The 13,680-nt window shown below is 42.0% G+C and overlaps 1 protein-coding gene across 1 annotated transcript in view; it reads left to right on the forward strand.

Moving 5' to 3' along the window:
• KIF14 (kinesin family member 14) overlaps positions 1-13,680 on the forward strand; it is a 48,901-nt gene that overhangs the window by 21,130 nt on the left and 14,091 nt on the right. Inside the window, exons 18-23 of the mRNA XM_029227151.1 lie at positions 1,872-2,019; positions 2,389-2,541; positions 4,023-4,149; positions 6,216-6,309; positions 6,829-6,961; positions 10,085-10,185. Coding sequence (XP_029082984.1) covers positions 1,872-2,019; positions 2,389-2,541; positions 4,023-4,149; positions 6,216-6,309; positions 6,829-6,961; positions 10,085-10,185 — 756 coding nt within the window. The remainder of the gene's footprint in view (positions 1-1,871; positions 2,020-2,388; positions 2,542-4,022; positions 4,150-6,215; positions 6,310-6,828; positions 6,962-10,084; positions 10,186-13,680) is intronic.

Here is a 13,680-nt window from a genome sequence, read left to right on the forward strand (position 1 = left end):
GCCATTTTCAAGTGTGCAGCTCCGTGGTGTCAAGTAACTCACAGTGTTGTGCAGCCTCAACCATGTTCTGTCTCCAGAACTTTCTCATCACCCAACTGGGGCTCTGTACCCACTAAGCAACGGCTACCCCCTCCCCCCAGGCCCTGGTAGCCATTAGGTCCTCTTTCTTTTGACATTCTTATTTCTTTTTTTTTTTTTTTTTTTTTTTTTTGGCTGCCTTGGGTCTTCATTGCTGTGCGCAGGCTTTCTCTAGCCGCGGTGAGCAGGGAGCAGGGGCCACTCTTCGCTGCGGTGCGTGGGCTTCTCACTGCGGTGGCCTCTCCTGTTGCGGAGCACGGGCTCTAGGCGCACGGGCTTCAGTAGTTGTGGCTCGCGGGCTCAGTCGTTGTGGCTTGTGGTCTCCAGAGTGCAGGCTCAGTGGTTGTGGCGCACGGGCTTAGTGGCTCCGCGGCATGTGGGATCCTCCCGGACCAGGGCTCGAACCCGTGTCCCCTGCCTTGGCAGGCGGATTCTCAACCATTGCACCACCAGGGAAGCCCTGACATTCTTATTCTAATTCAGTAAAATTGGGTACGGAAATTTTATGCAGTACAGTTGTTAAAGCGTCGGGTTTTGTTGAGAAGAAAGAAGCTTTTGGTTTTCTGTAATCACCAATCCTTTTCCCCCCATACAGTGAAAGGTAATTTAATATTTTGACTTCTCAAAATGTCTAAGTGTTACCTGAAAACTGGGTTCACCTCTTGGTGGGTGTCGAGCCAAAAGACACAGCCAGGCCAAGGATCAGGAGAAGGAAGGATGCATTACCTGCATCAAGTAAGGAGAACATGGGAACTTTCCCAAAGCCGTGCTTCCCCAGCAGTAAGACTGGGGAGGTTTTAAGCTAAGGGTACATGCGTGTTCGTGAAGGGGCCCGAGCAGGAGAGAAGTCAGCATAGAATCAGGGCAGGGATCGACAGAGTCCAGGCTTCAGTTGACTGAAGCCACGGGGGTCACAGAAGGTCAGCATCTCCATCCCTGAGGTTCCCGTTGACCTGGTGGCTGAGCTTCAGGCTAGCCTTCACCATTGACTCAGAGCTGCGAGTCTTCACAACGGGTGTCTTGTCTTTGCTGTTGTTGTTTCTCTTGCCTGATAACAGTCGTTCTTTTTTTCCCTCGAGATCATTGGTTTCTGAGGCCTGTTCAAGGGCAAGCGCTGTGTCCAGGCTCAGATCGCAAAACGGCTCAGGCCAAACATGGCTTCCCTTCTGTCAGGAAAGCCCCGCCTGGTTCTCTCTCTGGGGGACCCCCCACCCTGTCTGCTTACAAAGTTATTATAGATGATTGGAAAAATATGGTACAATCTCTGCTTTATCGGCCCATGTATCATGCTCTTAGAGGCATTTCAATATATTCCTAGTCTGTGACCTAAACATGAATTGAAAGATAATGATATGAAATAATTTTTGCCCTAACCATTGTTAGTTTAACATAAGATGCCCATATTTTGTGTTCACTACAATGTTAACTGTAACATTTACTGCAATGTTCACTGTAACATAATTATGTTATAAATATATATTTTATGTTTTTATGTAAGTTAAAACATTTTTATATAGCTTAAGCATTAGAAGAACATTTGCTTAACTATCGAGCATCTGCAATGGTAACTAAGTTAGAAATGAGCACATTTTCAACCTTTTATGTTTTGTTTGTGTAAACAGTTCTAGAGCTAATAAACATTTCAGAATGCTGCTGACAGAATGTCAGAAATGAAGTTTTGAGATTTGAACTTTTGTTTAATTTAACATCTTAATATGATTAAGAACTATTATAGCATATGAAGAATTCTTGACAGAGTACCCTGTAACTGTTGAATATTTTGCTACTTGTAGACTTGAAGCAGAAATAAAGGAGGCGCAGCTGAAAGCAAAGGAAGAAATGATGCAGGGAATCCAGATCGTGAAAGAAATGGCTCAGCAAGAGCTTTCCTCTCAAAAAGCTGTGTACGAAAGCAAAATAAAAGTCCTGGAAGCAGAACTGGTAAGAGGCAGAACTGTTTTCTTTCTCTGCCGGTGCAGGGCCCCGGGGGAGCGTCAGAGGGGAGATCAAGGCTGCTGGGCGGGGGGGAGGAGAAGCAGACAGGCTCTGTCCCCCAGCCCTTGGGCAGCCCTGCCTCCCAGAAGCCCATCTGGAGGGCAGCGCTCTGAAAGGTTTGACTAGTGATGGTTATTTTCGGTTGGGTTAGTCAACCTGGATGGGGTGGAGAAGCATTGGGGCACCTTTTCTATCTGTGAGTCAATTTCCTGTGCACTGATTTTTACAAAGGGACTTTTGTACCGTTTTGGTATCATTTTTGAAGAATTGCTCTGTATCTTTGCCCTATTTATTTTTTATTATTGTATGTCAAAGAAAGAAGAATGTCAAAGAAAGAAGATACAGGAAATAAATAACCAAAAGGCTAATTACAAAATTGAGGAACTAGAAAAGGCAAAGCAGCGTTTTGAACAGGAAATATATGTCAACAAAAAGCGGTTAGAAATGGAGACTTTGGCTACGAAACAGGTAATTTCATTTTATAGCTAGTCTGAGCTATCTTGAGGAAAAGCTGGATTTTTCTTTTTTTTTAAAGAGCTTATGGTCTCTTGATGGGCGATGGCCAAATCCAGGTCTGCAGGTGAGAAGGGGCTTCCTGCCTGAAAGCCTCTGTCCTCACGATGTGCTCACACAGATCTTTTCAAAGGGACAGAGCTGTTGTTTCCAGCGAGTTCCAGTCGAGTGTTCTCTTTCCCTGGTCCACAGCGACCCTGTGGTTAGTCACGCCGAACGATGTAAGGAGTGAGGTGATACTAGGGCGTGGTATATAGAAGGGGGGACGGCTCAGCTCCTGGACCGGTTACATCCCGGTGCCAGGGTGGAAAGAGCAGCGAGCAGGCCGTGTGCCTGCGTGAGTCCTCAGGGAACTACCTCAGCCTTGGAAGCTCAGGTGCTGACTTCCCTCATCTCTCTGAGCACAGAGGCATCTTTCAAGGGCAGCTCACGGTGGCTCTCCAGGTGCTGGACCAGCAGCCTCAGCATCGCCTGGAGACGTGCAGATCTCGGTCCATCCAGAACTGCCGAATCACATCCTCTGGGGTGGGGCCGGAATCCCTTCTAACCAGCCCTGGAGGGGGGCCCTGAATCCCGAAGGGGGAGCCCCTGCTTTCATCTCTGCTGCGACTTCCTACATCTTCAAGTTTTACTCTCAAATGGCAGTTTTCCTTCTTTCCTTCCTAAGTTTATGGTGGGGCTGGGGGTAGAGGAAGATACTCGCAGTAACCCCAGAGTACCAGTACTATAAAATGGTGAGAATACTTATATTAGCCGATTCCAGAGCACGGAGGGGCTTAGTGAACCACCCAGGAGAGTTTTAAGAGAAAAACAGATGTGTTTAAATCTTGAAAACAATTATCATTAGTGGGCTGTTATAAGGCTTATTTGTATCAATGAGGGTTTTTTGTGTGTGTGTGTGGTACGCGGGCCTCTCACTGTTGTGGCCTCTCCCATTGCGGAGCACAGGCTCCGGACGCGCAGGCTCAGCAGCCATGGCTCACGGGCCCAGCCGCTCCGCGGCATGTGGGGTCTTCCCAGACCGGGGCACGAACCCGCGTCCCCTGCATCGGCAGGTGGACTCCCAACCACTGCACCACCAGGCAAGCCCTCAAGTGAGGTTTTTAGGTGTATTTTTAATTCAACTTTTTAATTTAGTCAACAAATTCTTGAGTAGTTTTTTTCCTTTTTTTGTCTTTTTCTGAAGGTTTTTATGTTCCTATCAATGGGGAGAAAAAGATTAATCTATGTTATAAAAATTCCTAATGATTTTGTTGTGGGGAAAAAATCATTTTATAAAGATACTTTATAAATCATTTTTTAAAAGCCTTTATGCTTAATAAAACACGTACTGTGAAATGAGAATTATGTAGTGCATTACCATCGTCAGTCTGGTTTTCTAATTTCTCTCTTTGCATGTTCTCGTGTACGGCTCCACATGCATGAATATCAATTAGGCTTTAGAAGACCACAGGATCCGCCATGCAAGAATTCTGGAAGCTTTAGAAACTGAGAAACAAAGGATTGCTAAGGAAGTACAAGTTCTACAGCAAAATCAGAGTAATAGGGATAAAACTTTCACAAGTGAGTATAGGACGATTTTAGCAGGTATTTTCTTAAGTTATGTATGTTATTTCATACAATTAGTAAAATGTTCATATTCTATGTATATTCAAACATTTTTTTCTGGATGTTGCTGACTTCTCTGGATCTAGATAAATTTGTATGAATGATTATTTTTAGGATATTCACTTTTTAGAATATTTAGTTATATAAGCAAATAGTAAACAGAGTTCCAAGTATTATTTTAATGTGTATTATGCTTTTTAAAATGTCTTACTCTAATCCTTAATTCTAATTTTATAAGCATTATTAATCTGAGTTGTGCTTAATCATTGCATACTTCGTTTTCTTTCTCACTTGAAAGTTGTTATTTTTTTTGTACGTTTCTACATTCCTGCGTAGAGCACAGCATTTTTTTTTCAAATATTTATATATTTATTTGGCCGCGCCTGTGCGATCTTAGTTCACGACCAGGGATCAAACCCAGGCCCCGGCAGTGAGATCACAGTGTCCTAACCACTGGACTGCCAGGGAAGTCCCCAAACACAGGCTGTTTAATGTAAACTTTCTTTTTTTAATTATAGAAAGTTTCAAATAAACTATGAAAGCAGAGAGATTGCTACAGTAAACTCTTCCATACTTATCATCCATCTTCAACAGTTACCCACACATGTTCAGTTTTGTTCCAGCCGTGCTCAATCCCCCTGCCCCCCTGGACTATTCTGAAGCAGCTCCCAGACATCCTATCACCTGATCTGTAAATACTTCACTATGTATCTCCAAGTTAGATAAGAACTCTCTTTTCTCTCTTTCCCTGTCACTCTTTGAAGCGTAACTCTGATATTATTATTACACCTAAAAATATTAATAATAATTTCTTACACATTAAATATCTAGTCCCTATTCAAATTTTGTGGACTTTGTCATAATTTTTAAAATCTATTTGGTTTGTTTGAATCAGGATACAAATGTGGTCGTCCACACCCTGTGTTTGCTAGATGTGCCTTTTTTTTTTTTTTTTTTTTTTTTGCGGTACACGGGCCTCTCACTGCTGTGGCCTCTCCCATTGTGGAGCACAGGCTCCGGACGCCACCAGGGAAGCCCTAGATGTGCCTTTTAAGTCTCTTTTAATCTGTCAGCTGGCTCTTCCTTCCTCTCTCTCTGTCCCCTTGTAATTGATGTATTGAAGAAGCCAGGTTCTCTACCTGTAGAGTTTCACAGATCCTGGGTTTGCTGACTGTATGTCCAGGCTGTTGCTTATGCCTCTACACACCCTGCAAAGAACCCGTCATCCAGGTTCAGTGTTTTAGCAACAATACTTGGTAGTTGTGCCGTATACTTTCCATAACTTCTGTTTTTAAATTACCTTGAAACAGTTACATCTGTTGTGAGAGGTAAGAACACTGTATTAATACATGTTTTTATTCCTCTTAGGTCCTAAAACAGTACCATGCAATGAATACTTGATTTTTTTTATCCACATGAACAATGAATTTCACTCTTCCAAAGTAATGTTTTTAATGGAATGCTGGTTATAAGTTTGACTGAACAATATAGAAAATGTTTATGATAAAATCTTAAGTTTGAATTAGGAACGTGGAATTGTGGACTGAAAGTGTTTTTATGTCCTAATATATCTCTGTTTCTGTCTTTATCTATTTTTTAAATTTCAGGCAAAATAAAAAAGAACTGTGGTTCTATTTAAGTTAAGGCTGTAGTATACTTTACCTAATACTTTAAGTAAATTAGAAGTTAGGAAAAAAAGAAATTAGAAAAAAAATCTTTAAAAATATTAGAAGGAAAAGCAGCATCTTTGGCATTTCCTTGTTTACAAAACCCGTATCCTCTCTCTGTGAACTTCAGTTTTCTTCCATGCCTCCACAGGTGAAAGACCTCATTTTGTATGAAGAATATTTTATTTCACCAGTGAGGCTTGAAGAAAAGTTACTGAGTTATCACCTTCACCTTCTGTGATGTATCGTTAAAACTATTCGTTTGAAGTCAGTTTTTTTCAGGACGTGTTGTGCCTGGTGGCGTGTTAGTGCTCACATACGTATTCTGAATCTTCTCCGTGTGCTCTCTGCTAGTTCAGCCCAGTTGGAGCTCCATGAAACTCTCCGTGATGATTCAGGAAGCCAATACCATCAGCAACAAGTTAAAAAAGAATTATGTTTTTGGCAGGTGAGTGATTATCTTATTTGTAAAGTAATTCGTTGTTTTAAACTAGTCACACTTCACGCTTCATGTGATTTTTTTCTGTTTTCGTTTCTCTAAGGACATGGTATCCTACATGCCTGTCCAGGAGCAAGCGGGTGTCATAATCCCCAGGGGCACTTCCAGATTCCCCTCTCAGAGCTCACTTTGGAGTGAAAAAGGCTTTCAGCAATTAACATACTCGTATATTTTATAAACAATAATTTTAGATGTTTTAGGAATTCACTAATTTTCTTTTGAGTTGAGAATTTATAAGTATTCCACATTTTAAAAGGAATATACAATATTAGAACTTTTCAGAAATTATTATATAAGAAGTTATTTTAATATAGTATATACTAGACATGATTATTAGTATAACAAAAATACTTAACTATGGAGAGATTTAATCAGTGGTCTGAATTTTTATGGGAGTCATTCTAATTCGGAAAACTAGGTTATGTATGTTTTAGGAGAAGCATTTTTTTTCTTTGGTTTTTCTTTCAGACATGTTGTATCAGATAAAGGAAGTAGTTCTGACACTTGTATTCAGGTTCGTAACCTGCAACTAGGGGTCTCAACTGTCTGGAGTCTGGAAAAGTTTGAGTCTAAGCTTGCGGCAATGAAAGAACTTTACGAGGTTTGGAATATTATTAAAATCTCTATAAACTTTTTGAAATAAAAATATTATATGTAAAAACTTACAGGATTCTGCCAGATTATAGCCTTAATGCCTGAATTGTGTAGTGGAAAAATGAAAATAAATTAGTTAACTCAATCTAGAAAAGAATAAACCTAAACCAAGGGAGAGTAAATGAAGGAATCATTAAAAATAAAAGGAATAATTGACAAATTAGAATTAATAAACTCAGGCTTCGGCTCTTTGAAAAGAAGAACATGTGATTTTAGGAATGGACGTAGCATTTTTTTTTTTTTTTTTTTTTGCGGTACACAGGCCTCTCACTGCTGTGGCCTCTCCCGTTGCAGAGCACGGGCTCTGGACGCACAGGCTCAGCAGCCATGGCTCACGGGCCCAGCCACTCTGCGGCATGTGGGATCTTCCCGGACCGGGGCACGAACCCGTGTCCCCTGCATCGTCAGGCAGACTCTCAACCACTGTGCCACCAGGGAAGCCCCTGGACGTAGCATTTAAATAAAGATCTCAAGCATTTTAAGATTATGTTACATTTTTATGTAAATAAGTTTAATAAGTAAGCTAATAAGTTTAATAATTTTCTAGAAAGTAAAGATTTTTCTAGAAAAAGAGAAATTATGAAAGTTGATTTAATAGGTGACTAACCAAGCAATAAATTGAAAAGTTTGTCAGTGAACTAGCCTGAAAAAAAAAAAAAAGATGCTGGGCTTCCCTGGTGGCGCAGTGGTTGAGGGTCCGCCTGCCGATGCAGGGAACACGGGTTCGTGCCCCGGTCCGGGAGGATCCCACGTGCCGCGGAGCGGCTGGGCCCTGAGCCATGGCCGCTGAGCCTGTGCGTCCGGAGCCTGTGCTCCGCAACGGGAGGGGCTGCAACAGTGAGAGGCCCGTGTACCGCAAAAAAAAAAAAAGATGCTGATCCCAGTCAATTTCATAGGTAAGCACTTTTGAACCTCCAAAAAACAGACAAATCCTGTTACATTTAAACTATTCTAGAACGTAGCAAAGAATAGAAGGTATCACAGTTATGATGCTAGAATAACTGATTACAATCAAAACAAACAAAACCCACAAAAACTGAAAAGATGATTCAAAAGAGAATTACAAACTAATCTTAATATGAACACAGCTATAAAAATCCTGAAAGAAATGTTAGTAAGTCAAACCCAAGGTTGTATTTAGAGAATACTTATACCATGATTAAGTAGGGTTAATTCCAGGAATGGAATGCAAGGTATATTCACAATAGAAAATACAGAAAGGCTGAAGGGAATCATACAAAAGCACTGACAGTTTACCTCTAAATGATGGGTTTGCAGATGGTTAAAATTTTTTCTTTGTGTTATATGTATTAATAATTTCCAGATTTTCCACAATGAATGTGAATTGCTTGTGTAATTAAAAAAGCAAAAAACTGTATTGAGGTCATTTGATAATTCTTGCCTTGACATATACATTAAAATCTGATGGGTGAGTTACCTTACATTCCTACTTTCAACCGTTTGTTGCAATATTCTTTACTTATTTTTCCATTTAGTTATACTATTCTTGAATCAATCTCTATATTTATTTTGCTAGCACTTCAATTGGTATTGCTTTAAATATTTAAATTAAAATATAGATTATCATGATCAATATATTCAACCAGGAAGTGATTGAATCTTTTTTATTAGAAATAATTCATAATAATTTATTCCACAGTTAATATTGACCAGATATTGCTTTAAGCATTTTATAGTTATTGGTTAATGTATTCATTTCCAAAAATACTGATTCATTAAATTAATATTTTGTGTCAAAGCTAATTCAAATTTGTCTTTGTTTTTACCATCTTTACTGCAGTATAATTGCTTTACAATGGTGTGTTAGTTTCTGCTTTATAACAAAGTGAATCAGCTATACATATACATATATCCCCATATCTCTTCCCTCTTATGTCTCCCTCCCTCCCACCCTCCCTATCCCACCCCTCTAGGTGGTCACAAAGCACCAAGCTGATCTCCCTGTGCTATGTGGCTGCTTCCCACTAGCTATCGATTTTACATTTGGTAGTGTATATATGTCCATGCCACTGTCTCACTTTGTCCCAGTTTACCCTTCTCCCTCCCCGTGTCCTCAAGTCCATTCCCTAGTAGGTCTGCGTCTTTATTCCCGTCCTGCCCCTCGGTTCTTCATGACCATTTTTTTTTTTAAGATTCCATATATATGTGTTAGCATACGGTATTTTTTCTTTCTGACTTACTTTACTCTGTATGACAGACTCTGGGTCCATCCACCTCATGACAAATAACTCAATTTTGTTTCTTTTTATGGCTGAGTAATATTCCAGTGTATACATGTGCCACATCTTCTTTATCCATTCATCTGTCGATGGACACTTAGGTTGCTTCCATGTCCTGGCTATTGTAAATAGAGCTGCAGTGAACATTGTGGTACATTGACTGTTTTTGAATTATGGTTTTCTCAGGGTATATGCCCAGTAGTGGGATTGCTGGGTCATATGGTAGTTCTATTTTTAGCTTTTTAAGGAACCTCCATATTGTTCTCCATAGTGGTTGTACCAATTTACATTCCCAGCAGCAGTGCAAGAGTTTTCCCTTCTCTCCACACCCTCTCCAGCATTTATTGTTTGTAGACTTTTTGATGACGGCCATTCTGAGCACTGTGATGTGACAGCTCACTATAGCTTTGATTTGTATCTCTCTAATTATCGGTGATGTGGAGCGTCCTTCCTGTGTTTGCTGGCCGTCTGTGTGTCGTCTGTGGAGGAGTGTCTGTTCAGGTCCCCTTGATGTTGTCAGGTTATTCTTTTCTTTTTCTCCTGAGGACGCTATCGTTTTTGTTTTCTCTATGTTTTCTAAATCACGTTTATTATTTCTGAATTATTTAGTGATTTCTGTTGCTTTTATTAGTAGATCTCTTTTAATATAATTCCTAGTGTCATGTGATTTTTAAAAATTTTATCAGAAATGCGATTTTTTACCTTTAACATTATCTAGATAATCTATAATTTTGCAAATTTTATAAATGTGATAAAGTAAACATTTTGCCCTTAGTTGCTAAACATTTTTAACCCATAATTACTAGAAACTATATATTTAATTTTCTTAGAGCCATTGTAGTAACAAGGGTGAAGATGTGTTTTGCGACCCTGAAGATGAGTGGGAACCCGACATCACAGATGTTCCAGTGTCTTCATTTTCCAGAAGGAGGTGAGGACATTTGTGTTCCTTGCTTTCCTCCTTCTCAAAAGAACTATCTGTTGTCATGGTGGATATCTGGGAAGGAACCCAGTAGGTCACTGATCAAATTACAGCACTTAGGGCATTAGATCGTTTATATTCAGTTAGAATACGAAGAAACAGCCTCAGTATTTTACCATATAAGTTTTAAGAGCAACTTAGACTGGCATAAACCTAATTTCCTATAAAGATGAACAGTGTTTATTACTTTACCCTTTCTCAAAAACCTGGCGTATTCTATGATATTTTATTGTAAGTTACCGAGTTTGAAATGCCGTTAAGTTAGTATGAGCACCTCAGAACGCTAAATCGCGGTGACGAGGACTTCTGTACGTGACAGATGTTGCTTATTAACTACAACATACAAGACTCAGCGCCAGAGGACGCTGCCCCTGCACACGCCCCCGAGCTTGGGTTACAGAGAGGCGAACGCTGTAGTAGGACGGCCTTCGTCCTGGGACTCGGTTAGCCCCTTGGTTTGATCTTTGAACAGGACTGCTGGCTGCCATGTCCTGAGGATACGGGGATAAGTACAGAATATTCCCTGCCCTCCAAGACCTGGCGTGGAGGAAAGTTGGGGCGGGGCAAGTTGATGAAGACCTGACCCGAGGCTGGGCAGGGGCTGCAGAGGAGGGTAGGTCTACGGGCATCCGTGAGGCAGGATCACAGGCCTCGGTGGCTGGTGTGGGGTGACAGTGATGCGGGGCTGCAGGCGGGTCCTGGCCGAGTGACTAGGGGAGGGTGGGGTTCCCTGAGGAGGACGGTAGGGAGGCTTTTTTGGACGCGGTGAGTTTGAGGTTCCTGGGGGTCATCCAGGTGTACACTGAGGTCTAAGACTTTGTAGAAGGGATTCGGGAATTTTCAGGATGTAAAGGTCAGTGGCGTTTCCTCCAGCAGAAGCATCACCGTAGATAGAACATGTACTGAATGCATGCTGAGCAGAGTCTCATTCACCGCAGAACTGCTGCTGTCCTTACCCCCATTTTACAGGCGAAGTAACTAAGGATTTAAAGAGATAAGGATCTTGTCCAGAGTCACCAGCCTCTCTGTTGCAGAGGGAAGAACAGCGAGTTTCGGGTTAAATGTAGTTTCAACTTCATCGCCTTCAGCGCAGCTCAGAGTCCGTTTGGGGTTCTAAACCTTTTTAGGCCTCTCTTGGTTTTGACCATGCTTATTTTAAACTCATTTGCATAAACTCTCCTCAAAGAGGTGGAACTGCTTAATTACCTGTGACTTTTGCTTTATTTCCTGCATTCTAGCCGCTAAGCTAGAGTAAGAAATAGCCGGGACGTCGCGTTCATGTTATATGTTAGGTACGTGGCAGCTCGAATCTCAGGCTGAAGGAAACACAGAGCGTGTGCTTTAAACAGACTCTGGGCTCCTTGAGTGCATCCGCTGCAGGCCCGTGCTGTGCAGAGTCACAGGTCCCACCGAGTCCTGAGTCCTCGTCCTGGCCCCACGTGGCCGGGGGCCCAGGGCAGGACGTCTCGAGGCTTCCGTTTTCTCATCTGTGAGCTGGAGACAGGGCAGGGTCATCCGTGAGGAGCAGCTGCTTCTCCGGTGACCACCGTGGTCTCTGACACGGGACCGATGACGCGGATGGCGCGGCGTTGCTGGGAGGGTTTGAGATCCAGCCTTGTCCGTGGCTGTGCTGTAAATGGCAGTTCTTGCTCTCAGGCACCTAATACGTATTGAATAACATGATACAGAGAGGGTATGATTTCTGATCCAATTCCAGTGAAAAGGCAAGTGATATCTTCAGGTGATTTGTCCCGAGGACTTCAAAACCGAGGTGGGCTCTGGCACTGAAATGAGCTAACTCGTCCTGGAGTGGAATTGGGCCGATGGGGCCTGGGACACTTACACCAGCCCAGAGTGGGTGGCATAAACCTCCCAGAATTCAAACCAGACCTACAGATTCTTGAGAGTGTGGTTTATAAATTCCTTTAGATTTAAAAATTACTGATTTCTTATTGTTTTATTATAAACGGGTATAAGTTTTGTGTACTTAGACGTGTGGATCAAATACGAACATTAAGAATTAACATTAAAATTTTATCCTATTGAAGGTTAGTAATTTACATCTTAAGTCCCGCTGACTTAATAATAAGGGAATAATTAGGGAATCAACAGAAACTTAAATTGTCACTGAAAAATCAAAGCAACATTTTCTAAGATTTCGAAATCAGGTGTTTTCATTTGGCAGAGATGTTTTTGAAAACTTCTATAATTTAAAAGTATCATTTTTTTTAAAACATGGATTGCTCTTGGTCAGGAGCCTTGTGTATGAAGTTTCAGCCTTGTAAGCATGTTTATGACAGAATTGCAGACTCTGAGAACGCCTGAAGGTAATGGACTCTTAATTATGGAGCTTCTAGGCAGTGATGTGCCATGCTTGTTCTGCGGTGAAATAGACCGGTTTGGTGGCATATAAATTTTGATATGTGCTGTTGACAGTTAAAAATAAAATTTCCCCCGATGTTAAGTAAAGATTCTTTGAAAGGAATGTGACAAGCATTTTTTAATTTGAGTTTAAACATTGTTTAACTACAGTCGTGTTGAAAGAATAAGTTTTCCTAGTTCAGACTTAATGGGATAATGTACGCTTTTCTTTCGCTACTAAGTAAAAAAACTGTAACCTGTGAGAATTGATATTTTCTCTCCCTGTTGTCAGTCATAATTCTGTGTTTCTCTCGTAGGAATTCATGGGGAGATTTTATATTTGAAACATTTAGGCGACTACAGATAGAATGCTTTTGTTTAACCATCTTTTCAACAAATAGCGTTTTTCTGTGAGTGGCCACCAGTAGAGAGGGTCCTGTTAAGGAGAAGACTTCAAAGGTCCCGCTGGACTGAGGTCTGGGGCCACAGCCTGATAGGGGCTGGAGCTGGGCTTTGGAAAGTTGGTCCATGGGTGGTGATACGGAAGCAGGCGCTCCTTCCGTCACACCCCAGGGGGAGACGTGAGTGTTTTTACCCTCGGCTGAGGGGAGAGGCAGCAGGAAGAGCCCTGAAGGTCGAATTTTGGGGTCGCCTCCTGCCTTGTGCCGCTGCTACGCTTCCCGGTGCTGTGCTCTTCGCCCTGTGCAGCAAATATTTACTTGAATTTATTGACCTGGATCATTTCCCTGGTTAAAACCCTTCCCAGGATAACTTGCTCAGGATCAATCCACGCTCCCTTAGCTGGCATCCGAGGTCGGCCCCAGGCTCGCTCCGGGGGCCCTCCCGGCTCTGGGGCCGAGTCCTTCCCTCCGAGCGCCTCCGCAGCCCTCCATGCCCTCATGACTTCTGTGGACCCTGAGTTCCGTGAGCCCAGAAGCCCTGTTTGCTGTGTCTTAACCACAGTATCCGGAGCCTGTGAATAGTAGGACAGCTGACCCTCTAACAGCACGGGTTTTCAGTAGTAAACACGACAGGATTGGGGTTGGCTGAGCCTGTGGATGTGGAGGAACCTCGTGTGCCGAG

The sequence above is a fragment of the Monodon monoceros genome, unplaced genomic scaffold, assembly GCF_005190385.1.
Source record: "Monodon monoceros isolate NGI ecotype Baffin Bay Population unplaced genomic scaffold, NGI_Narwhal_1 Super_Scaffold_18, whole genome shotgun sequence".
In the NCBI taxonomy this organism is placed as follows: domain Eukaryota; kingdom Metazoa; phylum Chordata; class Mammalia; order Artiodactyla; family Monodontidae; genus Monodon; species Monodon monoceros.